The 27,314-nt window shown below is 36.7% G+C and overlaps 2 protein-coding genes across 2 annotated transcripts in view; one reads left to right on the top strand and one right to left on the bottom strand.

The window, feature by feature from the left end:
- TMEM131 (transmembrane protein 131) overlaps positions 1 to 15,835 on the top strand; it is a 134,584-nt gene extending 118,749 nt beyond the window's left edge. Inside the window, exons 32-41 of the mRNA XM_039340650.1 lie at positions 3,546 to 3,721; positions 4,885 to 5,009; positions 5,426 to 5,547; positions 5,705 to 5,863; positions 6,384 to 6,543; positions 10,991 to 11,112; positions 11,194 to 11,290; positions 11,746 to 11,843; positions 13,231 to 13,394; positions 14,875 to 15,835. Of these exons, the coding sequence (XP_039196584.1) occupies positions 3,546 to 3,721; positions 4,885 to 5,009; positions 5,426 to 5,547; positions 5,705 to 5,863; positions 6,384 to 6,543; positions 10,991 to 11,112; positions 11,194 to 11,290; positions 11,746 to 11,843; positions 13,231 to 13,394; positions 14,875 to 15,165 (1,514 nt within the window). The 3' untranslated portion in view covers positions 15,166 to 15,835. The remainder of the gene's footprint in view (positions 1 to 3,545; positions 3,722 to 4,884; positions 5,010 to 5,425; positions 5,548 to 5,704; positions 5,864 to 6,383; positions 6,544 to 10,990; positions 11,113 to 11,193; positions 11,291 to 11,745; positions 11,844 to 13,230; positions 13,395 to 14,874) is intronic.
- LOC120306789 lies at positions 1,145 to 26,566 on the bottom strand. Its single transcript, XM_039340652.1, has 2 exons — positions 25,661 to 26,566; positions 1,145 to 2,648 (listed from the first exon to the last, which is right to left on the bottom strand). The coding sequence occupies exon 2, from the start codon at positions 1,812 to 1,814 to the stop codon at positions 1,158 to 1,160; it is 657 nt and encodes a 218-aa protein (XP_039196586.1). The 5' UTR covers positions 1,815 to 2,648; positions 25,661 to 26,566; the 3' UTR covers positions 1,145 to 1,157.
- Positions 26,567 to 27,314: the final 748 nt, after the last annotated feature.

The raw sequence follows: 27,314 nt of genomic DNA, 5'->3' as shown, positions 1-27,314 counted from the left end.
GACAATATTTTAGGGGAAATCTTGGCATTCTTGACCCTAGAAAAAAGATCAGTGGTGATTAGAAAAAAATCAATTCTGGAATACGATTGATGCCTGTCCGAAAAAAAGTAAAATCTCTGTCCTCAATATTCCATTCTCGCCAAATGTCTCTGAGTTCCAAATCGTCCTTCAAATCCAAAAAAGCTTTAGGTAATTTAGCGTGATTGGAAGATTTAAAAAAACCCTTCTTGTCCTTATTTGAATCTAAAACACCATTCCAATCAGATTTATAATCCAATTGAGTTAGTTTCTGATGTAACAACTTATAAAACTGTTTTTGTTGTTGATTAGGGGCGTATAGTCCAATAATAAGAAATTTCTTGCCTTGTAATACTAAATCAATGATAACATATCTTCCTTATATATCAGAATCAATTAATTTAGCTGATAAGTCTTTTCTTACATAAATAACTACACTCCCTTTTTTTCCGGAGCAGAAGCTATAAAATGTGATCCCAACTAGGAATTAATCAAATACTTTTGATCATTTAAAGCAATATGAGTCTTCTGCAAGCAAACAACATCATTCTTATGTTGTCTCAAATAATGAAATACTTTCTTTTCTGTGGTGAATTCAGGCCATTAACATTCCATGTCAGAAACTTTGCCATCCTTAATGGCCTGAAGCCTCTGGAACATTACTTGAAGATCAGCTGTTGATGATCTCTTCAGTCTTGTCCCTCCCACGGGCTCTGTAATCGAACCTTGTATTATGGATCCAACATCAATCTTCTGCTGTTCCTTTTCTTTACATCTATGTGCAGCATGAGTCATCCTCGGTTCCTTTGGATCACCTTTTACCTCCAAACACTGTTCCATAGGTCCAGCCTGTAAATCTCTTACAACCAATGACATTGCACCTTCAGCTGGCTGTTTTTCCGGCCTTTCTTCTATTCTCTTAGGTCGTGGAGATGGTGGCGGACCTGCTTTCAGGACAGAAGTATAAAAATCTTTTGCTTTTGAGATTGTATTAAGTCTATAACGTGTCCCAGCATAGTTCAACACTATTCCAACAGGTATCTCCCATCTAAACTGAACCTGTCAATTTTTAAGCTCCTCAGCCAGAAAAGCGAAATCCTTTCTTTTTCTAAGGATTTTTGGAGGTATTTCTTTTAAGATTATAACATTTTGGGCTGCAATTTGAAATCTCTGCTTATAAAAGCCTGTATAATTTCATTACGAAGTGAACTAGAGAAATAAATTACCACGTCTCTAGGTAAATTTCTCTGCCTCGCAATCCATGAATTGACTCTAAATATTTTGTCTATCTCTCTCAATATTTCCTCAAGTTCACATCCCAAAATAGGAGCAATATCTCTTGCCACCTCCTCTCTCAGATCCTCTCGCGGATTCTCCTTCAATCCTCTTATTCGCAAAGCAAATTCCATGTCTCTATATTGTGATATGGTAACTTCATCCTGTGTTGTATCAATCTTATCTTCAACTTTACGAAGTCTGTTTTCTAGTCTCGCAGTATTTTCCACAACTTCATCCATTCTGTCATCTATACGTTCAATATGGGCGGCTAGCCATTGAAATGCAAGCCCTATGTCTTCCCTCATTTCCCTGTTTTTATTCTCAAGAAGCTCTGCCACCTCTTCTTTAATCTCTTGCGCTGTTTTTTTCAAAGCATCTTGTATATCTTTAAGTGTAAATGCCGGTGGTGGAGGAGACGGTGGGGGTGACTTAGGCTTAGTTTGCAACACAGTCTGAGTTACCAGAGAGGAAATTGAACCTTTAGGGACAACAGGGATTCCGAGATGCTTTGAAGCCATTTTCTATCTATTTAAAACCACTTCTTATAAAATCAGCAATTACAAAAAAAGGGGAAAAAAGAAAAAAAAGGGAAAGAGAAGGCTAATTCCAAAAAAGAGAAAAGAAAAGAAGGATTCTTGCTTTTTAAATAGATAGCCAAAACCTGTTACATATTTAAACTTTGTTGCTGAATATAAGTCTTTCTTAACACTGTCCTTTCAATCAAAGAAACCACACTCCAGCGCCATTTTTCTCCTCTTGCTTTTAGTGAAATTGAAAGGTGAAGAAGATTCTTTTAACTCTTTTCCTGAGTTAAAGTCCCAAGCATTGACAATTCTAATCTCTCCTGGTCAGCTCCGTCTGCTTTTAATTTACTCACAAGTCTCTTTAAGATGCAGATATGGAAGCGGCGTTTTGCTTTGTTCCTGAAACTCAGGACAAAGGCGTCCTGAATGTGGAGAAAAACCTCGGGCTCCGAGGGAGCTCTCACCCTCCAACCTCCAAATAATTAAGGAGGTCCAGGGGAGCTCAACCTCTACCCGTGGAAAACTCTCCTCCTCCTCTTCTCCCAAGGAGAGAGGTTTCAAGCCGCCGAACAGCTGATATTCGCCATCTCCATGTGCTTTCACACAATCCCAGAGTAGGCGGCTTTTCATCGGCGCAGCAGTCGCCACCGGAAGTCGAGGGGGTGTGGTTTTGTGTGCTGCCTGCATCCTACGGATGAGGCTGTGCTTGCTTGTGAGGCCTGGTTGCTGGCATGCCGTGGCCCGGTACCGAGCCATGGACCAGGGGTTGGGGACCCGTGTCTTAAGACCAATGCTTCAAATGCAGGGTTGATGCTGGAGCTTGATTATCTATTAGCAGAGCCACAAAAAGAAATTACTGATTGAAATACAGGCTAATATTTATCTCTATCCCAGCTAATTCTTGTCAACAGGTTTGACTCATTATGGAGAAAAAAAATTATAGCCTCACACTTGACCTATTATGGATTCTCAGTGGGTTTTTTTTCCATTGATAATACTAGGGTCTGAGGACCTTACAAAATATGAAGAAATATATCCTGGATTGAGACGAACAAAGATATACAGAAATAGAATAGAATTTCTCATGATTGTTTATTTGTTACCCTGTAATCAGCTCTGGGGAGGGGGGAAGGGGTGGGAGGGGTTTGGGTTATATTGTATTAAATTTGTAAAACTTTTAATAAAAAAAAGAAAGAAATAGAATAGAATTTCTCATGTGTGTTTGGTGGAATAGGCCTTTTTTATGTACATTTATACAGCATTCTCTCTATCGCTCACAAAAGAGATTGTTCTTTTCCTAGGTTTAATGCTTTGAGTTCTGGAAACAACCTTCCCTTCCAGAACCAAATCTGTTCTTGCAGGGAGGGCATCACTGAATCAGCATAATATTTACTGTTTATCTACTGTATCATGCATGGCATTCGGAATTAATATCACTTTTTTAAATCACTTCAACCACTAAACTAAATTACGAGAATATCTTTTTATTGATTATAATTCCTTAGAAATATAGAAAAAGATAGCAAAATATTACTTTATCATGACCACTATAAGAACAATACAAAGCAGAAATTAGTTTACATCAGAATGTCATGTCAGAAGGCATCTAGCTATGATTTTCTCTTTTACTGTTTTAGTTTGATATCTATTTAACGTTTTATAAAGGATGTTGGTTTATGACATTTAATAAATTTTAAAACAATGTAACTACCCTTATCATCCCAGGGAAAGGAAAACAATTTCAGCGAAAATCTAAGCCTCCAAAGAAGCGTGAAGAAAAGGAACACAGGGGAAAGGGAAGGCAACAAGAGGATGAATTAAGAGATGCTTTAGCAGACGATGACAGTTCTTCAACCACAACAGAAACTTCAAACCCAGATACTGAAGCCGTTCTGAAAGAGGTACAGAATTTTAATAGGAATAGCTTGGATAGCATTTTAAAAAATAGAATCTTATCTATTCAATGCCTTGGTAAAAAAATGTTTTAAAATTATCAACATCACTGCAGTTTTTAAGTGTTATATTAATCTGTTTCAGAATAAACAAGCAGATATATTATTCAATATGGCGTTCCTCTTCCATCTGTTGTTTCTGTATTTTATAGTGTTAAAATATGAGGCAATCTTGTGCTGAACCTTTAGCAAAGTTCTTTCCTATGTCCTGATTCACAATTAGGTAAAACCATCAATTTGGAAGGAAAAATAGATTTACCCCTGCTAGAGTGAGATTAGGGCCAATTGACAATGCAGGCAACTGTAAGTGTCCAGAGTTTTAGAGAGGTACAAAATGTTCTGTGGATAAACCATCCATAGCTATAAGGCATAGCATTGTAGAAATGTGATTATTTAGTGTCCAAGTGGTCTTCCGAAATCAGATATAAGCAGGTTTCATATTTCTAAATGCTAATTTTAGAATGAAAAATTATATTATATGATTAAAAGACTATTTCTGGAAAATAGCATTATATTAATCCAACTTCTTAGATAAGAAGAGAATAAAGTCATGTAAGATTAATCCACAATGTTCAATAAGTATGTGATCATTTTTATGAGACAGCTTGGAGAAAAAAAATGTATAATAAAATTACTCTTTCTTTTAAAAAATATGAAATCCAATTAAAATTTTCTTTTGTTTTTGATTTAGAAATATAGAGCTGAGGAAAACTAATGGCAGAAAAAGACCTAGTGGTCCATCAACTCTGCCCTTTGTGTTTGTTTTCTGTTTCCTTTATAATTTATTTATTATTTTAAAATATTTTTATATTTTCTTAATTTTTATTTTATTTTTAATTTGTGTCAGATGATAGACATGTGTTTATCCCAAGCATGTTTAAACTAATGATTGATTCACTACCTCCGGTGGAAGTTGGTTCCAATCTTCCACTACTCTTTCTGTGAAATAATACGTTCTAACATTACTTTTTAACTTCCCTTTTATCAGTCTGAGGTTATGCCCCTCCCCCCATGTTCTTGATTTTTGCTCCGTGTTGAAAATATTGGCTTCTAGAACCTTAACACACCTTTAATATATTTAAAGGTTTCAGTCATGCCTTTTCTACTTTCAGGAGCCAGAAAAGCAAAAGGGAAAACAGTTAATACCAGAGAAACAGGAAAATGAAATACATGTAAAGCAGAAAAGCAAAAAAATATCAGTGAACAAGAAAGATGCTTCAACAGATTTAAAGTCAAGGTAAACTACACACAATCACAGTATAATCCAAATAGTTTTACATTCTTTATTAAATATATGGAAAATGATGTAGCCTTTGGTCCCAGTTGTTATTTGATTTACAAAAATGTATCAGTGATTATTGATGTGATGTCTTCTATATTAAGGAGGCTCTGGAAAATGTGAAACATGGTTCAAATACAAACTGAGAAAAGGAGAATTATAATTAATGGAGTATTTTATCTAACAGAAGTCTTTCTGCAAATAAAATGTAAACAGACATTTTTCTGCTGTTACAATCATTAAATCTAAGAATATCATATTGATGAAGATCAGAGAAGCTGATAATCTGTTTTGCATTTTAGGAATATAAGATTTTTTTTCTCCAGTCAGTCTGCTACAAAGACTTTTTTTCTGTGCTTTTAATTTTGTTTTAGTTCTTTTGAGGCATCATGTTCTTCGCTGGAAGGTAAACAGCACAGAAACTTTTCATCAAAGCTATCTGCTCCACATACATGCACAAATGGATTCAAATCAAGAAACTTCCAGAAATTGAAAGGTATGGTTTAACTGCTAAAATAGGGAGACATATTACTGAATATGTCTCCCTAATTTGAAATGGGCTTCAGTTCTCCTTTATTCTTTATTGACCTTACATGTGAGGCTGAAGAAGTTTCTATCTTATAATTATAGCTTGTTTTTTTATTTCTCTGTAGGTACAAGCATGAAAATAATGGATAGCAGGCCATCATCATTAGCAAAGTTTTTCTCTAGTGGCTCTGCTCAAGAATTAGGTAATACCAGCAGTTCAGAAGGAGAAAAAGATTCACCACCACCAGAGTGGGATTCAGTGCCAATTCACAAAGAAGGAAGCTGTAAGTATCAGCAAGTCACAGATATGCAAACATTTTGTATCCAGAACAACTGGTTTTAATTGGCCTGTGTCCAATTTGAAACAAATGTGCTACATTAGATTTGACCTACATTAAAAAATGGGCTGTTTTCTTTCTGGTATAAATGAAAATATGATTGTTCTCAATGGGTTGGGTGGGTTAAAAATTAAACCAAAAAGAATCCTGAGGGCTTTTTTTAATATCCTGCAGGGGGACCATCAGTGGTGATAGCTGAGGAGAGGGAAGGTGCTGGGAAGATCAGGGATTGGTTGGGTCAGCACACAGGACATGTGGAAGAGGAGGAGATATCTCCCCAAACTTAGCCCCTGTAAAATCATTATAGAATCCCTCTGGATTTTGTTTCATTCAAAGTACAGAACAACCAAATATTTCAGGTTTCATTTCTGCAAGACTAACCAATCTATAAAAAGTTTGCTGCACTACTAAATGTTTTTTAGGAAAATGAATGTGGCAGATTTCAACAATTATGTTCTCATTCCAGCTTCTGACAACCTTTACAAGTTGTCTCTGCAAACAATTAGTGCAGATGCTTTTCTGAAGCAAAGACAGACCTCACCAACATCTGCCTCTCCATCTCCACCACCTGCATCATTGGCCTATGTCACAAGGAATAGTTATAGCAGTATCGTGAATAATTGCAAGTATGTTCAGATGAAAGCTAAATACAAGAATTTTGTACACTTATGAAATATGTTTTAGTATATGCCTTTTCTTTGTGGCTGAAAGTTCTGAAAACTTTTCTAAATGTATGAAGCAATGTATTAAGAGATGCTCTTAAGATAAATGTTTCTAGACTTCCAGTTTCCCATCGTGGCCGCCGCAGACACTGGAAGGCGAGTTCTGTCTTCCAAGTTTGGTTTCGCTCCACTGGGGGACCCTGGAAAGAGTTGAGAGTTGTCCTGTAGGGGCAACAAGCAAGGAGGGGACCCCCGCTTGATCGCGGGAGGGCGGTAGCCCTTCCACTCGATCTGGGGCAGGCCTCCAAACCGGTGGACAAAAGACTGGCCATACAAATATGGCTTGTCACTAGGCTGTAGATAGCCGAAGTCAAACTTACCACTAGGCACTTTCAAAGCAGCGCGGATGAGAGTGGGTAAGATCTGAACCTATCTTCAATCCTAAGTATTTTCTTTTCCTGTAAAAGCTGCCCAAAGTATCTTCCCCTCCTGTGAGGAGAGAGGGAAGGGAACTTCTATCCCACCCTCTAAGAATAGCAGCAAGACTATCTAGGGGAGTTAAAACACTGAAATCTAACTGGATTTATATGTTTCTAAAATTTGGGAACCAAAAGATTTCTTATCTCTACTGAAGACTTTGGTTTTTATTTACAAAGAAGAAATAAAATTGGAAAAAGGATTATAAAAATTTTGGATTTGAAAAACTTTAAATGGCATTGGTGACATCTTGTGGCCAAGTTTGATATAACAACTTGTTATTGTCTAAAGGAGACTTGGCTTGAAGCCAAGACTACAGATAAGACTTTTTCAGTCTTGACAAATATCAACTGTGAGAAGCTCAGCTGTATTCTATACTCCGTTATAAAATTATTTTCATTCTCTGACTTTAAAGCCCTCAATTTAACACACCATTAAGGGAATATGGATGAAGACCGGGAAGAGATTCTTTTTATGTTGAAAGCAATACATGAAACCATTCTTTCAGCTTGTGATGGAATAAGGTGCTACAGAAAAGAACAAGATGTCAGCCTAGATATACGAACCCAAGTTTTGACTACAATTAAAGAATCAACTACATAGAAGATAACAGAAGGGGAACAATTAAATACTATGATAGAGTATTCAACTGACCAACAAATACGGTCAATGGAAAATCCAGAAAAGGGACTAACAACACTGAAAATGGAAAAGACTGTCTATATAAACCAGAAGAAACTTGAGGAGCAAGAAGAGGAACAGACCAAATAGAAGACAAACATATCAGGACAACTATGGGGATCTGGAATAATAGAGAGACGATTCACTAGCCCTTCCAAAAAAATGGCAACTGGATGGTCTCTTTTATTTCAAATAATGTATATAACAACAGAGCAGACATGTCAAACAGAAGCCCCGGGGGCTGGATGCGGCCCGCGAAGTGGTTTCATGTGGCCCGCAAAGCCATCCTGGAAACAGTGAGGGAACGGCCCTCGCTGCCTTGGCCCTTGCCCAGGCCAGCTGGGAGCCAATGTACAATTTTGTGGTGGTCATCTATGCTGAAACGCATTCAGTTTTAGCTCCACAAGGCCATCTGGAAACAGTGAGGAACCAGCCCCTGCCGCGTCAGCCCCACTTCCTGGGTGCATGCTGGGGAGGGGTCACCCTTTGTGAGGAATGAAGAAATGCACCATCGCCTGGAAGTGGCCAGCAAATGGCCCTCGCCTATTTCACATATCCGGCTTGATGGGCTTTGGGGGAGGGGTTTCAGCAGGCAGCGGGGCGCTCTCCTCACAGCGCCAAAAGGCTGAGCCAGGCGGCACAAATCCAAAAAGAAACGCGAGGCACCCAGCTCCCAGCCTGCCCAGTTTCAGCAGGCAGTGGGGCACTCTCCTCACAGCGCCAAGAGCTGAGCCAGGTGGCGCAAATCTGATGAGAAGTGCAATGCTGCCTAGCCCCCAGCCTGCCCAGTTTCAGCAGGCAGCAAGGTGCAAAGCTGGCGAGCTTCACACTGCCCAGCTCAAACTCTTGGTGCTGTGAGGAGAGCGCCCCGCTGCCTGCTGAAACCACGCCCAGCCAATAGGCCACAACCACTCCATCCACGCCCAGCCAGTAGGCCACACCCACATCCCCCCCCCGAGGGCAACCGCAATGCTGATGCAGCCCTCAATGAAATTGAGTTTGATACCCCTGCAACAGAGGGAGATCTGTTTGATGACTTAAAAGCACTGACATGGAAGGTGAGCTGGCAAAGGAAGAAAGCAGAATAAGGCTGAAGAAAATTAGGGTTTTGATTTGTTAGAGAGGATTTTATATTACTAATTAAAATAGAATATACTCAAATAGACAAGATGTGTATTTTGAATACTGGATTTTGTTATGAATTGAGATAAAGAAAACTTTGGTCATTTAAAACTTGGAAGTATAAATATTAATAGTTAAATTTGAGTATTGATGGGAAATTAGGATATTGATTATCTATAAAGATTGAATGTAAAAGTAATTAAGATATATATAAGCTAAAAATTTATTGATAAATGTAATAAACATGTTTTTATTTAGTTGATATAATAATTATTAGCTTAAATATGAGACAGTAGATATTAAGGGAAAAAGAGAGGAAATATTTGATGTTGAAAAGGGAAATTTAAATTTAAGACATTTGGAAATTAGTTGAAAATAAGGATGTTATACTGTATTAACTAGATCAGGGGTAGGCAACCCAAAACACTCAAAGAGCCATGTGGACCCGTTTCCCACCAAAAACAAAACACCGGGAGCCGCAAAACCCTTTTGATATCTAAAATGAAGATAACACTGCCTATATCCTTTTTTACCTTTATTATAGGTGTGTGTGTGTGTTTGTGTGTGTGTATATATGTCTGTGTGTATATATATATATACACACACACACACATACACACACATCCATATATCCATACATACACACACACACACACACACACACACACGTAAAAAAAGGATATATGCAGTGTTATCTTCATTTTAGATGTCAAAAGGGTCTCTCTGTCTCTCTCTCTCTCTCTCTCCCTCTCTATCTGCCCTTGGTCTGCCACTCTTCTTCCCCCATCTCTCTCTCTCTCTCTCTCTCTCTCTCTCTCTCTCTCTCTCTCTCTCTCTCTCTCTCTCCCCCCTCTCCTATCTGCTGCTCACCTGGCAAGCTGGCTTCAAGCTGTTCTCCAACAAGCTCAGGGGTAGGCAACCTCTCTCTTTTATGACTCATGGACTTCAACTCCCAGAATTCCAGAGTCAGCCTAGCTGGGCTAGCTAGCTTTCTCCTGCCCTTCCTGCTTCCTGCAGAGACGCAGCAAAGGGAGGAGCTCTGCCCAGTAAACTTTTCAGCTCCTCGGAGAACACTGTGAGTACACTCTCTTTTACACATACACACACCAAAAAAAAAAACACAAACAGAGAGAGAGAGAAGCAGGGAAGCGCAATTGCCTCTTTCTGTCTCTGTCTCTCTCTGCAAAGGCAGAGGAGGCTGAGAGCCACAGGGGAAAGCTCAAAGAGCCGCATGCGGCTCCGGAGCCGCAGGTTGCCGACCTGTGAACTAGATGATGTAAGATGGTGGTAAATAGAATATACTCAAATAGATAAGATGTGAGTCTTGAATATTATACTTCGTTATGAATTGTGATAAAGGAAACTTTGGTTACCTAAAACTTGGAAATTATAAATATCAAATGTTAAATTTAAATATTGATGAGAAACTAAAAATTGGGAAAAACTAACAACAGGACATGGATTGTCTATAAAGATTGAATGTTAAAGTAACTAGGATATGTATAAGTTAAAAATTTATTGATAAATGTAACAATGCTATTTTTACTTAATTGATATAATAAGAACTGTATTAGTTCAAATATGAGACAGTAGATATTAAAGGAAAAAGAGAGGAAATATTTGATGTGGTAGCTTGAGATTTATACTAAAGATTTTTGTATGTTATTGAATTATCAATTAACCCAGCCACCACGTTGCTTTTTAAATACTTAAATGTAAAATTAGAAAATTAATAAAATAGTACAAAAAAAGATAAATTTCTATAGAAGCTTTAGATATATTTACATTCTCAGCAAAAAAAGTCAGATTTCTAAATAATTTGACATGAGTTAGTAACAGTTAATTAAAAGCAAATATGAAAGGAATGGTTTTAGACAGAATACTGTATACTAGGACTGCCAAAACTGCTTTCATAAGTCATGTGATATTGCACCTTATACCCACATCATTTAGCAACAGAATTCCCAGTCCCAATTCTTGTCAATTAGACAAGGACTGCCTGTACTTGTAATAGTTAGCCTTTATAATCAGTTCACATTGTTTTGCTGTCTGCTCAGAATATAAATTGTCACCACAAATTCCAGTATTAGTACATTGTAAGGAATACTATATGTCTTTCCATCTTTTGTAGAGACTCAAAAAGCAAAGTGCTTAATGTTGCCAAGCATAAGGTGACAAAGGCAGCCTCTCTTCCTGGCAGGAATGGAAATCCTACTTTTGCTGCTGTAGCTGCTGGTTATGATAAAAGCCCAGGTAACACAGAGACTTGGAAAACCAATTTTTGTGGTAGCCTGCAATTCCAATATCATCTTATTTGCTAATTAAAATTTCTAGGTGGCAGTGGCCTAGCAAAGTCTTCACCAATTAAAGCTGAGCCTTCTGGCTGTATGAGCATTTCACACACAGCTATGGACAGTGATGGCTCTGACAGGTAATCTTTTTGAAACAGAAAAAAACTCCAAGCCTATTAGGATGGATTTCAGAAGCTTCTATCTCTGCTCTTCTATGTTTAAAAACTTTCCTTATTTAAATTTTCTGAATCTGAAGGGCAAGCTAATTAACATAGTATTGCATATCTACAGGTTTTTATTAGGATAGTAGTTCAAAAATCCAGCATTCTCTCTTAACATGGTATTGAATGATAATGTCTCTTTCACTTTTATGGGTAAGCCAAAAGTGACTTAATTCAGTTATCTAATGGTTTTGTTAATTATCTAATTTTTTAAGCACAGTTCTCATAGCATATATCAATAATTCAGAGCAGGAATTTTCTGTTAGCTAAATATGATTTTGATGTGCTGAAATTGGTAGTCCAGATAATGATTAATTGTCTTTATATTACAGAAATGATTTTTCCTAACAAAAAATGCCCCTCTTTTCTCTTAGTTCTGGTTTGTGGAGTCCTCTTAGCAATCCTAGCAGCCCAGATTTTACACCTTTGAACTCTTTTTCAGCATTTGGAAACTCTTTTAATTTAACTGGAGGTAAGTAATGTGAATAGAACAAAATTCAGAAAATAAGTCAGTAAGCTAAAAACCATGAGACAATGAGTTCTAGTCCTGCATGAAAGCCAGCTGAGTCACTCTTTCAGCCCAACTCACCTAACAGAGTTATGAGAAAAATGAGAGGAGGAAGGAGTATTAGGTATGCTTGCTGCCTTGAATTATTTGTAAAAATAATAAAGGTAGGACAAAAAAAATCCAAAAATAAACTAATATACTTATTTTTAATTGACACTGCTTCAGACAGTAGTAAATTATTCTAATATTACAGATATTAAATACTGATGTTTTCAAGTTTTGCATTTATATTCTAATGGAAGTATTGAGATTTTCTAGTTATATTGCATGATCGCCAACGTCCGATAACGGATATGGAACAAGAAGAAGAAGTAGTTATATTGCATGGGTAGGGTGGCTCTTTCTGCTGGTAGGAGAGAACAGAATATACATGTTTGCCCTTGTGTGTTCCTATGTATGAGACAAATGCTAGTTAGGAAATAAGTTTAATAATGATACACAGGTAGTCCTTTAATAACCAGAATTAGGAGTGGCAACTCAGTTGTTAAGAGAAGTAGTTGCTAAATGAAACCACGACTATCCTTATTCTCTTATTTCAGCTTTCCTTGCCTTTACAGATCTGTGAAGGTCATAATGCGAGTATTGATCACAAAGTTACTTTTTCATCCCTTACATAACTGAGAACAGTTGCTAAATGAGGCAGTCACTAAACAAAGACTACTTATATACACTTTATAACCAATCTATAACTCTTAATAGTATCTTTTATTAGCCTGGCCCTTCCCTTTATTTCTGCATGGCGTCTGATATATATGTGTACATAAATGTGACACATATACACATTTTATAGAGAAATTCCAGGAATATTTTTATTTAGACTTGGCAACCAAAGATTGGAAGGTGAGAAGATAAGCATTCATCGTATTTTTGTCTTAAGTTTATAAATAATTTCTTATTTGTTTTTTTGTTTGGGGGGAATCATTTTAAATCCAGAGTAATCTTCCTCTCTGCTAAGGTATTTAGCAATGTTGCAGTAGTTAAATACAATTTTTAAAAAACAATAATTTAATAAGTAAAGTATAAATGGAAGCAAAAGGCTAACTTCTAAAACCATCATAAAATAAAAAAAATCTGGATGTTTACATTGAATTGCTCTCTGGCAGCATATAAATTATAGCAAAGACATTTTAGTCTTTTCAAACAGTATCTGCAGCATACTGATCAGATTTAGCCTTCATGTGAAGGCTTCTATTTTGCTTTCAGGATGCCAAGTTTTGTAATTTATTCAAAACCAAGGCCTTGTATTTAAAATAGAAGCTACATCTGCCTTACTTTTCTTGCCATCTCTTAGAAGTTTTCAGCAAACTTGGAGTGTCACAGTCTGTTTATGGTCAGGATGCTCAGCGAAACTGGAGTGAGTTTAGCAATGTTCCTTCATCCATCTGGGATTCTTCAGCTACAGATTTCGTACCTTCCTGGCCCACAAGTTCAGGATCCCCAACTCACACAACTTCAGTAAGTATATGTTTCTCACACTACAGTCTTTAAGTATTTAAAATGATTTCTTCAATAATTTGGAATGCTGAGGACGTATTTATTTGACAATTCTGGGACATGGACTTAATTGTTCTATTTTCAATAATACTAAATTTTGACTACAGTATTACCCAATAAGTCCTTAGATACTAAAGAAATAACTTAACTGGATACTGGAAATCTGAGTCTAAGGTTAATCCACCTAGAAATATGCACACAGCTCCTGTTTATGCATTTATTTTACAGTTTTTATACCCTGCCCAGCTTGAAGACTTGGATAGGTTAATACAGAATAAAAAATAAAAAGATAACAATAAACCTTCACTATTGTTTCCCGAAGACATACATTGCTTGCTGATATTCATGTTTCGTTTTAGCAAAAAGAGTAGTCTAGGTTTTCTCATGTTGCAGAGATTTATTTTCCACTCCACTGAAAAAGGGGAAAAACTGGATAAAATGCCGATTCAGTGGAGTCTGCTGAAGAATTCATCTAATTATTTGAGAGCTTGAATCTGCTTTTATGTAGATTATTGAATATAGATGTAGATATAAATATAGTAGGCTTTACACATCTTGTTTATTCAGAGTCAGATGACAATTTTGAAATTAAATACTACTTGAAGATCTTGGGAGACTTCCTGAGAGGCAAGGGTCATTATAAGCAATAGGCGATTGATTTGAAACCTGACCGATTCTAAAGTGCTATGTAATTAAGTTTATTGAGCAGGATTAATGATTGTTGGCTACTGTAAACTCACATTGACCGATATCAGTGGGCAATATCTTGATTATCTTATTATTGATACACAAGTACTCCAAGGATTTGAATCTGATCTTTAATGGCAGTTCTATGTCCTCTATGGACAGTTGCATTGACCAATAGCATATTTGAACTAAAAACTGTCTAAATATACTTTGGTTTGATAGCAGGTTTTTTTAAACAGGTTTTTTTAAAAAAAAAAACATTTCTATTGTATGTTATAATATTTCTTATGGTAACTAGAGAAGAAATGCAAAAGCTATTAGCAATACATGAATTAAGCTGTCAGGCATTCAGTAACAATGTCAGTCCTTTGAGACAGGGCAGGTCAGAAAATAGACTCCATAAGGAATGCTGGAACTCCACTTTATTGATAGATTATAATAACCAAATTTTGACTGCCTGACACCATTTTCCTTTACTCTTTCTTATAGCAAAGATAGCCAAGGCAAGCAACTTTTAAGCTTATTTCTTACACTCTCTTTCTTCCCAGACTTAATTTGTGTTTTGCTAATAGCCTTTACATTCCTTCTCCAAGTCAATTCTGTGGTTCAAATATTGAGTAAGCAGATAAGTCCCGCATCTTAACATTCAAATATATTGACATCTTTAACCAAAATCTGACTAATATCATGTTTTAACCTGGTAGTTATAATGATGTGTATGATAAATCCTGTGGGGGTTTTTTTAATAATGCAGTCTATCCTTGGCAACCCAAGTGGCCTGTGGTCGACGACTACCACTCCATTCAGCAGTTCCATTTGGTCAAGCAATCTGAACAATTCCCTTCCTTTCAACACTCCAGCTCACCATTTGCCAGGGATTGACCTTGGGAGTGAAAATACCCCACCCTCCCCTGTTGCTGCTCCCACAGTAAACAGTTCTGAAGAGTTGGGACAACCGTATAATCCTTGGCTAATTTGGAGTCCTGCAATTGGGCGAAGAAGCTCGGATCCTTGGCCTAATGTGCATTACCCATCTGAAAATTGAAATTAAGCAAAATAAAGTGACTGTAATTATTCAGATGCGATCATGGTAAATTCTGTAACATGACTGAGACATAATTCACAAGCCATTTGTTCCTATTCTTTCTTTTTGTTCCTCCCAACAAAAACCATTAAAAGTCTAATCATACATTCATCACTTGCTTCTCTTAAAGTCTGTTTCACAATTATGGTAGTGTGAAATTGCTGATCTGATCAGTGAATTTTTATGTGCGGTCATCTACTGCACTAAGACGATGGTTATGGCTTATTACCATCTACTGTTTAAATTTTTAAAAACTTGCTAAGTTAAAAAAAATACAGTGATTTTCATCTACCCTGCTAGATTTAATTTTTTCCAGTATTATGCCCCAAACCTAATTTTAAGGAGCATCTCGTGCTAAAAATGCAAAGTATTTTTCTTTAAAAAAATAAAGCTTTGTTAAAAGACTCTATGAATGTAAAAACCTTTGGAGCAAAAATGGCTGAATCTAAGAGCATTCTGTTCAAACTATACATTTTATGTGTCTGTTTGTACATTTGTAAACCTGAATGCATTTTTAAGTTGATCTGAAATGTGCATAGCCAATACTTGTGGATGACACAAGATTCCTTGTGCTTTTTTACCAATACAACTTTAAGTTGTACTTGAAAAATAAATAATGCTTTTTCATGTTTGTGTTATGTCTTTCTTATGAACCTTTTGTAGTATGTTTAAATTTCAAATATTTGGCACAGTTTAGGTTAAGATTTAAATAATAAATCATGGTTTAATCACTGAACAATCTTTCCTTTAATCTAAAAGATCTTTTGTAAGCCATCTTAAATAGGTTTGCTGCCTGAGTTGTTGGACCATAGTGAACTCTGATCATTCTGAAAGTTCACTGCTGAGAAAAACATTGTATAAATATAACTGCCATGTAAACGTTTTTTTAAATAGCAGCTACAAGTGAGCCCGCTGGCAATTTTGTGACAGCTGCTGCAGCTGAGTCACCAAACAGCATATCATCTCTCATACACCCACCATGAAAGAAAGTCTATTTACCTTGGCTGTGAAACATTTTACCTAGAATACTGATTACATACCAGGAGCAAAATGCTTGTATGGATTTTCGGAGCTAAGTAAAGAAGACTGATATTCTGAAAAAAAAGGATCAATAAGTTTGGAGGGGGGTATGACTCTTGATTTGTGACAACTGTCTCGACAAGCAAAATCCTACAGCTTTCTTGGCAAGGTTTTTTTAGAAGTGGTTTGCCATTGCCTGCTTCCTATAGCTTAGAGACAGATACTGACTCAAGGTCACCCAGCTGACTTTGTGTCTAAGGCAGAATAGAACTCAGTCTCCCAATGTCTAGTCTGATGATTTAATTCAGGGGTGTCAAACTGCCAGCCCGCAGGCCGGATGCGTCATCCGGAAGCTGCACCCACCCCATTGCTGGCAATGGCAAAACTGTCCCGATACGTTGCGCAACATCACATGATGTCGCGAGTTTGACATGTCTGACTTAATCCCTACACCAAACTGGCTCTTATTTAAAAAGCTAGATTTTGTCTTTCAATAGTAATAGTAATAGTAGTAAGGTTGGAAGGGACCTTGGAGGTCATCTAGTCCAACCCCCTGCTCGGGCAGGAAACCCTACACCATTTCGGACAAATGGCTGTCCAGTCTCTTCTTAAAAACTTCCAGTGTTGGAGCATTTACTGCTTCTGGAGGCAAGCTGTTCCACTGATAAATTGTTCTCACTGTCAGGAAGTTTCTCCTTAGTTCTAGGTTGCTTCTCTCCTTGATTAGTTTCCACCCGTTGCTTCTTGTCCTGCCTTCAGGTGCTTTGGAAAATAGCTTAATTCCCTCTTCTTTATGGCAGCCCCTGAGATATTGGAATACTGCTATCATGTCCCCCCTTGTCCTTCTCTTCGTTAAACTAGACATACCCAATTCTAGCAACCGTTCCTTATATGTTTTAGCCTCCAGTCCCCTAATCATCTTTGTTGCTCTTCTCTGTACTCTTTATAGAGTCTCAACATCTTTTTTACATCGTGGTGACCAAAACTGGATGCAGTATTCCAAGTGTGGCCTTGCCAAGGCATTGAAGAGTGGTATTAATACTTCACGTGATCTTGATTCTATCCCTCTGTTAATGCAGCCTAGCACTGTGTTGGCCTTTTTGGCAGCTGCAGCACACTGCTGGCTCATATTTAAGTGATTGTCTACTAGGACTCCGAGGTCCCTCTCACAGTTACTACTGTTGAGCATGGTGCCACCTATGCTGTACTTGTGCATTTGGTTTTTCTTGCCTAAATGTAGAACCTTGCTTTTTTCACCATTGAATTTCATTTTGTTAGTTAGTGCCCAGTGTTCAAGTCTGTCCAGATCCTTCTGTATCTTAAGCCTGTCTTCTGGAGTGTTGGCTATTCCTGCCAGCTTGGTGTCGTCTGCAAATTTGATGAGTTCCCCATCTATCCCTTCATCCAAATCGTTGATGAAGATGTTGAAGAGTACTGGGCCCAGAACAGAGCCCTGGGGCACCCCACTACACACTTCCCTCCATATAGATGCAGTTCCATTGAGGACCACTCGCTGAGTACGGCCGGTCAGCCAGCTACGGATCCATCTGGTGGTGGTTCTGTCTACCCCACATTTTTCTATCTTGTCAAGTAGTAGGTTGTGATCTACTTTATCAAATGCCTTACTGAAGTCCAAGTAAATTATGTCCACAGCATTCCTCTGATCCACTAATTTTGTCACTTGGTCAAAGAATGCAATAAGATTTGTCTGGCATGATCTATTTTTGACAAACCCATGTTGGCTTTTAGTAATGACTTTGTTTGCCTCTAGGTGTTCGTTGATTCGTTGTTTGATTATCTTTTCCAGGATCTTCCCAGGTATTGAGGTCAGGCTGATAGGTCTGTAATTTCCTGGATCCATTTTTTTTCCTTTTTTGAGGATGGGAACTACATCAGCTCTTTTCCTCAGTTCCCCTGTGTTCCAGGATCTTTGAAAAATATAGTTCAGTGGCTCCGATATCACATCTGCCAGTTCCTTGAGAACTCTGGGGTGTAATCCATCTGGTCCTGGCGATTTGAACTCATCTAGGCTGGACAGGTGCTCCCTAACGATTTTCTTGCCTATCTTAACTTGTGTTTCTGTTTTGTTTTTTATGGCACTATTTTTGATAGGTTGGTCTGTTTTTTCCCTTTGTGTAAAGACAGATGCAAAAAATGAGTTAAATAGTTCTGCTTTCTCCCTGTTGCTTGTCACCTTCTTGCCACTTCCACCCACTAATGGACCAATCATTTCCTTCACTTTTTTCTTGTTTTTTACATGTTGAAAGAAGCTTTTTTTGTTATTTTTGACTTTGGTCGCAAGCCTTAGTTCATTTTGAGCCTTGGCTTTCTTCACTTCATCTTTGCAGGCTCGGGCTATTTGCTGATATTCTGACTTAGTTATGTTCCCCTCTTTCCACTTTCCACTTTCAAAACAATCTGCTATATCCGGGAGATGTTTTTAAACCAGTGTTAATACATATTGTACATTTCCGGTGGTTACTTTAATTGATTTTTTTTTTCTCCAACACTGCACAATAGTTTTCACTTTAGAGCAGGTAACTTTCAGCCAAGAATCCTAATTCACTCCTGGGACTTAATGGACCACAGTGATCATGATTGATTTGTAGCTGCTTCATTAGACAAAGGGAATGAAAAGGCTTACACAATCAATTGTTTGAATAATGCTACTTGAAAATGCATTTTCCAGGACTAATTGTTATCAGTCAAAACCCTTTTAAACACCAGCTTCTGCTGAAGACTTGCTTCACAATGTTTCCATTGCCATAAATCAGCTCTTCTCCAGGAGCTGGATAAGTGCTCTTGGAGAGGAGGAGACTGGGGTGGATGCCATCCCAAAGGCATTCTAACCTATGGGAGGAGGCCAATTATAAAATTCACCATATTTCTGAATACAAAATGGCCAATTATAGGAAAGAAATACCTAATTTTTATGGAATCTTTTCCCTTGGAATGGATGACATAAAATGTGTTACGGCTACATAGTTTGACTCATCATGGAGATCTTTGAATCTTAGACTGAAAAAAGTGATCCACCTAGATAGTATATTTTCAAGAATTCAAGCAAGGCTTCCACTAAATACAATGCAAGTTGAAGTTTTTTGGGGTGATAAAAATCTGCTGGGCTATTTCATGTCAACATGCTAATAAAAGCTTTCTTCTCATCTGTATTTTTTACCCATTGTCCAATTGCTGATGAACAAATCACATCATAACATATTGGCTATATGCAGATTAAGAGTCTTCACACCAGAGGGTTTTATTTACCCTATTACTACCCAAAAATATTTATATGTAGCTATTCATTCAACCAATTTTGGTTAAACTTGAAAGTCAAGCACCACTAAACCTCGAAATACTTGGATGGGGGAAGCCCATCTAGTTTGATAATGAAATGTCTGCAAGCAAACAACTAAGTTCAACAACACCTGAACCCCACAGTTCAACCTTGAGCTACATATATTCTTTAGGTTTTCTTATATGGGCTGCTTATGGGGAAGTTAGGCATCTGCAAGAGAAGGTTAAGCAAAACATAACCCCAAGTGCCTTGTGATACTACCTTCCTTTGTGTTTTAATATGCAACTAAGTTTAATGAACTATCTTAATACAATCACAACTTGGTCAAATTTATGACTACTAAATTAAAAAAGATTGATGCTTATTTGTTATGCTATAATACAGAATATGGTAAAAGTTTTATTAATATTGAGACATTTTATTTTGGTTATACATGATCATAGAACACAATTTCAATTGCATTAAAAATTCTAGCGTGTTAGTATTTCTACAATATTTGATAATTTTACTTGGGCAAAATAAATATGCTTTCTTTAGTTAAGTAAACACATTGAAAGCTGGAGGAAGGAGGGAATAGCATTTAAAGAGAATCTGGCTGAAGGATCCGATTTCCCTTATACTACTCGGATTACCCTGAATAGGTTGAGAGTTGGAGTGCCTAAATGTAAAACCAATATGCTGAAGTGGAAGCAGATAACAACATGCTGTGTGAATGTGGAATGATGCAGAGACAAGCCCATCTGTTGGCATGTCAGCTACTACCAGAAACATGTTCTTATGACTTATTTTTGGCTAATGACAAAACCAAAAAGGTAGCTTCATTCTGACAGTTTAAAGTTTGATCTAGACACAAGAAGAAAAAGGGAAAGGACGGGAAGGGATGGGATGGGAAGGAGACAGAAATAAATGCAAAGGCTACTTTAGATATTGTGTGTTTTCTATTGCATTTACCCAAAATGCAATGAAGGAGAGACTCAAATAGTGTATATTTGTATAGATGAGTGTAATTTGTTTAAACAATTAAAATGGAACTCATGCCAAACTCAACATCTTTTATATTAACATTTTGTGTAGAAGTAATAGTACATTAATTTATTGAAGGGGAGGACATGTTTCTTCTGCCTCTATTTTTATTATTTTATTATGTTTATGACTTATACAGCTGCCCATATTATAACAAGAATCCTGAGCAATGCACAAAACAATAAAAACAACAGAAATCCCCAAACCATAAAATAAAACAAAAATCAGTAAAATATTTTTTTCTGTGATTCCTGAAAGGACTTCCAAGAATGTCTTTTAAAAGTTCAGTTTGCGGGGCTTCAAGTTTGCCATCGCAGCGCTGCAGACATTGGAAGACAAGCTGCATCTTTTGCATCTGAATTCGTCCTGCTGAGTGACCCTGGAAAGGGTCAAAAATCACCCTGCAGGGGCGACGAGCAAGGAGGGGATCCCCACTTGATCACGGGAGTGGGGCAGCCCTTCTGTTTGATCTGGGGAAGCCCTCCAAACCGGTGAGAGAAAGACCGGCCATAGCAATATGATTCATCACTAAGCTGCTGACAGCTGAAGTCAAAATCACCACCAAGCTCCTTTAAAGCAACGCGGATGAAACTGGATGAGATCTGATCTTCTCTTTAAGATTTTAAATATTTTTTTCCTGTAAAAACTTCCCAAAGTATTTTTCCCCCTGTGAGGAGAGAGGGAAGGGAATTTCTACCCCACCCTCTAAGAACAGTGGTGACTAACTACCCAGGGGAAACAGAGCAATTATAAGAACAATTTTAATCTAACTGGATGTATATGCTTTTGAAACTTGGGGACTAAAAATGTTCCTATTCTTACAGGAGATGTTTGTTTTTATTTAAAAAAAGAAATAAGACTTGAAAAACGATAATAAAAACTTTGGACTTAAAAAACTTTAAACGGCATCGGTAACATCTTGTGGCAAAGTATGGTATTACAACTTGTTATTGCTTAAAAGAGATTTGGCTTGAAGCCCAGACTCAAAAAAAAAAAAAAAACTTCTCTGACCCTGACAGCTACCATCTGTGAAAAACTCAGCTGCAAAGAAGGAACTTCTGGGCGGCATATCTGGCCTGTTTGAACTATGAATGTAAACTTTTACTGACTTTTAGAGCTATACATGGGGAATTGCTTTCCTATTTCTTTACACGAGAAGCATATGTTATCACATGAGATGATGGAATACCTTGGACTATAAACTGTTACTTGACAAACAATTTCTAATATAAAGACCACCTATAACACGTGAAATAGATGTCCCATACCTAGCTATAAAAACAAAGAACTATTCTTAATGTTTGATTCTAAAGTCTTCAACGTAACATACTATCAAGAGAATATGGATGAAGATCAGGAAAAAAATCCTCTCCGTGTTGAAATCCATACACTAAACCATTCTTTCAGCTTGTGACAAAATAAGATGCAACATAAAGGAACAAAATGCCAGCTTAAATATACAAACCCAGATCTTGACTACAACCAAAGAACTAACAATGCAGAAAATAACAGAAGTGAAACAACTAAATACTAAGACAGAGGACTCAATTGACCAACAGATCCAGCTGACGGAAAAATCAGAAAAGGGAGTGACCACTGAAAATGGAAAAGACTTTTTACAAAAATAAGAAGAAATTTGAGGAAAAGGAAGAAGAACAGATTGAATGGAAGATAATAATAATAGTAGTAGTAGTAGTAGTAGTAGTAGTAGTAGTAGTAGTAGTAGTAGTAAAGTTGGAAGGGACCTTGGAGGTCATCTAGTCCAAACCCCTGCTCAGGCAGGAAACCCTACACCATTTCGGACAAATGGCTGTCCAGTCTCTTCTTAAAAACTTCCAGAGTTGGAGCATTTACTGCTTCTGGAGGCAGGTTGTTCCACTGATTAATTGTTCTCACTGTCAGGAAGTTTCTCCTTAGTTCTAGGTTGCTTCTCTCCTGGATTAGTTTCCACCCGTTGCTTCTTGTCCTGCCTTCAGGTGCTTTGGAAAATAGCTTAATTCCCTCTTCTTTATGGCAGCCCCTGAGATATTGGAATACTGCTATCATGTCCCCCCCTTGTCCTTCTCTTTGTTAAACTAGACATACCCAATTCTAGCAACCGTTCCTTATATGTTTTAGCCTCCAGTCCCCTAATCATCTTTGTTGCTCTTCTCTGTACTCTAGAATTTCTAGAGTCTCAACATCTTTTTTACATCGTGGTGACCAAAACTGGATGCAGTATTCCAAGTGTGGCTTTACCAAGGCATTGTAGAGTGGCATTAATACTTCACGTGATCTTGATTCTATCCCTCTGTTAATGCAGCCTAGCACTGTGTTGGCCTTTTTGGCAGCTGCAGCACACTGCTGGCTCCTATTTAGGTGATTGTCTACTAGGACTCCGAGGTCCCTCTCACAGTTACTACTATTGAGCATGGTGCCACCTATGCTGTACTTGTGCATTTGGTTTTTCTTGCCTAAATGTAGAACCTTGCTTTGTTCACCATTGAATTTCATTTTGTTAGTTAGTGCCCAGTGTTCAAGCCTGTCTTCTGGAGTGTTGGCTATTCCTGCCAGCTTGGTGTCGTCTGCAAATTTGATGAGTTCCCCATCTATCCCTTCATCCAAATTGTTGATGAAGATGTTGAAGAGCACTGGGCCCAGAACAGAGCCCTGGGGTACCCCACTACACACTTCCCTCCATATAGATGCAGTTCCATTGAGGACCACTTGCTGAGTACGGCTGGTCAGCCAGCTACGGATCCATCTGGTGGTGATTCTGTCTACCCACATTTTTCTATCTTATCAAGTAGTAGGTTGTGATCTACTTTATCAAATGCCTTACTGAAGTCCAAGTAAATTATGTCCACAGCATTCTTCTGATCCACTAATTTTGTCACTTGGTCAAAGAATGCAATAAGATTTGTCTGGCATGATCTATTTTTGATAAACCCATGTTGGCTTTTAGTAATGACTTTGTTTGCCTCTAGGTGTTCGTTGATTCATTGTTTGATTATCTTTTCCAGGATCTTCCCAGGTATTGAGGTCTGGCTGATAGGTCTGTAATTTCCTGGATAAACCTATCAGGACAATTGTGGGAAATTGGAGTAATAGGGAGGTGATTTAATGAATACAAATGGCTAGTTCTTCCAAAAAACCTGCAACCAACTGGTCTTTCTTATTCCAAATAATATATATAATAATGGAGAACTATTTGATGATTCAAAAGCATTGATGTGGAAGGCTAGTTGGCAAAGGAAGAAAGCCAGAATAAGGCTGAAGAAAATAAGGGTTTTGATTTATTAGAGGGGATTTCATATTACTAACTAGAGAGTTGAATATGGTGGAAAATAGATAATTTTTAGAAAATAAAGTAACATTATAATTGAATAGGTAAGATGTGTAACAAGAGTAATAGACTTTGGTATGAGAAGGGAAAAAGGAAGAAATTGAGATAACGGAAATGTTGGTCACCTAATATAAAATATTTGGAAATCAGTTGAAAATAAGAATTCTGTTTGCCCAATATGAGATAATAGATATTACCAGAAAAAGAGAGGGAGTATTTGAGCTTTTAAAAATTAGACCTAAACGAAAAAATTTATGTATATTACTGATTTATTGGTTAACCCAGACAATACATATAATGGTTTTGATCTATTAGAGGGTATACTGTATTATTAATTAGATGGTTTAATATGGTGGAAAATAGATAACTTTTAGAAAACAGAATAAGACTATATTCAAATAGATGTGTATTTAGAATATTAGATTTTGTTATGAAAAGGGAAAAAGGAAGAAGTTGAGATAAGGGAAACTTTGGTTACCTAAAGCTTGGAATTATAAATACCAAATGTTAATTTGAATATTAATGGGAAATTAAAGCTTGGGAAGAAAGCAATAACAGGACATTGATTGTATATAAGGATTGAATGCAAACATAATTAAGATATGTATAAGCTAAAAATTATTGATAAATGTAACAAAGATGTTTTTACTTAGTTGATAACAATAAGAACTGTATTGGCCTAATATGAGATAGTAGATATTAAGGGAAAAAAAGAGGAAATGTCTGATGTTGTAACTTGAGATTTATACTAAAGATTGATATATGTTATTGAACTATTGATTAACCCAGTCATCACGTTGCTTTTTAAATACTTAATTGTAAAATTAGAAAACTAATAAAATATTATTTTAAAAAAAGTTCAGTTTGCCATCATTTTCAGATGAGGGACTCCTGAAAATTCTTGTATAAGTTCTAGAATAGGCTTAAAATCTTTGTAAATATCCCACTACCCAAAATGAATAAAATGGGAAATCCTGGCACCATTTTTACCTCGTTACCCTATTCATTGCAACTTTAATTTCTACTATCTACTATTGTCTTCTCATTTATAAGGCATTTCTGTCCTTTACAAAATCTATTTTAAGTGCCTGAATAGACATGCTATTTAATATTTCAAAGGTCTTTTCTGAAATGGCTGAAAACCCTACAAGACTCTCATACTTAAAATCCATGCAATTTTTGGAAAGGGATAAAGCCTTTTGAGGCAGCCTACCTAAATCTTGTTTGCATATTTAAATTCATTCAATCCATATTTAACTTTCCCTGTTATTTTTGTTTTTTAAAATAAACTTGGTACCTTAAGCACATTTGAACAGAAAGGTAATATTATGAATAAATAAGTGATTCTCAAAGTTTGATTGGATAGAAAGTGTGCAGAGATATTTATCCTTGAAGGAGGTAAGTATGATATCATTGCCTTTGAAATCATTGTCTTAGGAAAGTGAAATATTGATAGCAATTTTTTCAGTAAATGTCTTTTTTGTTTTGAAAAGATTGCTGAAGAACAATACATATAATAAAACTTCTTAGAAAACAAAGGAAAGTCTCTTTGAATGTTTGGAATAACCTAATAATCCTGCCCTCTTGAGAACTGTAGTTCTTGATTAGAGGAATAAAAACTGGATGAAGTGCAGATATCAAATAGATGGGCATAGAACTAGTTCTGAGTTTTTTTGAATACCTATCTTGTCGACTGACTCTGCAAGCATTTTTTTTTAAAGGAAAAAGGAAAGAAAAAATAATTTTAAAAACAGCATTTGTTCCTAAGGATCTAATATGTTTATAATTACCATCTTTTGCGCCTGAATCTTATCCTCTTGAATGGCAGGATTTCTTTGAAATATACAAGTGCAAAACTCTGGGCAGTACAGCATCTGCATACAAGATTTACTATTTAGAAATATGCTGAACAATATTACAAATCAAACAAGATTTCAGATTAAGATTCATTTGGGAAAAGGTGCAAACAAAACCTCTGCTTCATGCACAGTCGTTCTACAAACTGATAGATTGAGGAAGCAAGCTCTGTCAACATAGGTTCTTGGAATTTGATTTTCATTTCTGTGTCTTAAGGACTTTTGTCAAACGCTACCAGCGCCACCTTATGGCTATAAAAATGGTTATCTAATATTCTGCTATCCTTGTTTTTCTATGCTTAAGAATGGATCCAAACTTAGTTATACTAAGATTAAACTTCATTAGTTCCCTTCTTGCCTCTAGCCCAAGATTATATTATATATTTTACTTATTTAATCAGTGCAGATTACTTTGTTCTTAATGTAAAAATGTTTCCAGAATCCGTCCCTTTGGGCCTACAAAGTCTAATGTACATGAATCAAAAAGTACATAAAATTGAAAAAGAGGAAAGAAAAAAATGAAGATTATGATTAGTTCAGTTGCTTAGTTAGCCTAGATTATATTGTAGTCTGATTAGAATGTGTTGTAATCTAAATTACTTCCTTTGAAACATTGCAATAAGAATGTCTGCCAGTTAATTATTTTAGCAAAGCATCTGCCCTAATTTCAAATGGGGGGGAAAGCCCATAAGAATAAAAGGAGGAGCTTATTAATCCTTCTGTTTAGAAAACATAACAGAAAATCAGAATTGGAAGGCACCTTGGAGGTCTTCTAGTCCAACTCTCTTCTCAGGCAGGAAATCATGATTTCAGACAAATCATTGTTCAATCTCTTCTTCAAAATTTCCTGTGTTGGAGCATTCACAACCTCTGGAGGCAGGTTGTTCCACTGGTTAATTGTTCTAACTGTCAGGAAATTTCTCCTTAGTTCTAGATTGCTTCTCTCCTTGATAAGTTTCCATCCATTGCTTTTTGTCCTGCCTTCAGGTGCTTTGGAGAATAGCTTGACTCCCTCTTCTTTGTGGCAGCCCTTCAAATATTGGGACATTGCTATCATGTCACCCCTAGTTTATGAGACTTTGTTCTAGAGTCTATATGTTTTCTTTATAAAAAGGGACCCTCCTGGGAGATTGCTTTAGAATTGATAGCAAACAACATTTTTATCTTAGGTTGCTTCACTAAAAATATCTTTTGGGATAATATGGGCTGTGGATCAGATACTAAATGTTGCCATTTGTGATGCAACCTAGAATGGTGTGGTATATGTTAATGCATCTACAATACGGAAGTAAGAAATAAGAAATGATGTTTGCTTATAACCCAACATATAAATATTAGGTAAAAACAAACATTTCTAGGATTTAGTAATATGGAGGGTATACCAAGTGTCAGGCCCATAGATAATTTGTTGCATGCATTGCATTAAATGTTTCAGTTTATTGTCATTTTCTTCTAAATGTCTCATTTGTTTGATTAATGAGCTTCAAATGTTGATAAAGACAGTAAGAGTTCACTGGATCACATAATAAAACATATTGCAAACTGGGCCTGATTTTTGCAACACTTTATAAATTTAGAAATTGAAGAC

The sequence above is a fragment of the Crotalus tigris genome, unplaced genomic scaffold (genome assembly GCF_016545835.1).
Source record: "Crotalus tigris isolate CLP2741 ecotype Arizona unplaced genomic scaffold, ASM1654583v1 scf7180000017753.6788120, whole genome shotgun sequence".
Taxonomy (NCBI): domain Eukaryota; kingdom Metazoa; phylum Chordata; class Lepidosauria; order Squamata; family Viperidae; genus Crotalus; species Crotalus tigris.
The sequence above is the reverse complement of the archived record's forward strand: the minus strand, read 5'-3'. Positions and strand labels throughout refer to the sequence as shown.

What these genes read in the sequence shown, in the direction of transcription:
- LOC120306789 (XM_039340652.1), bottom strand. Translation starts at nt 1,814, where the DNA reads ATGGCTTCAAAGCATCTCGGAATCCCTGTTGTCCCTAAAGGTTCAATT.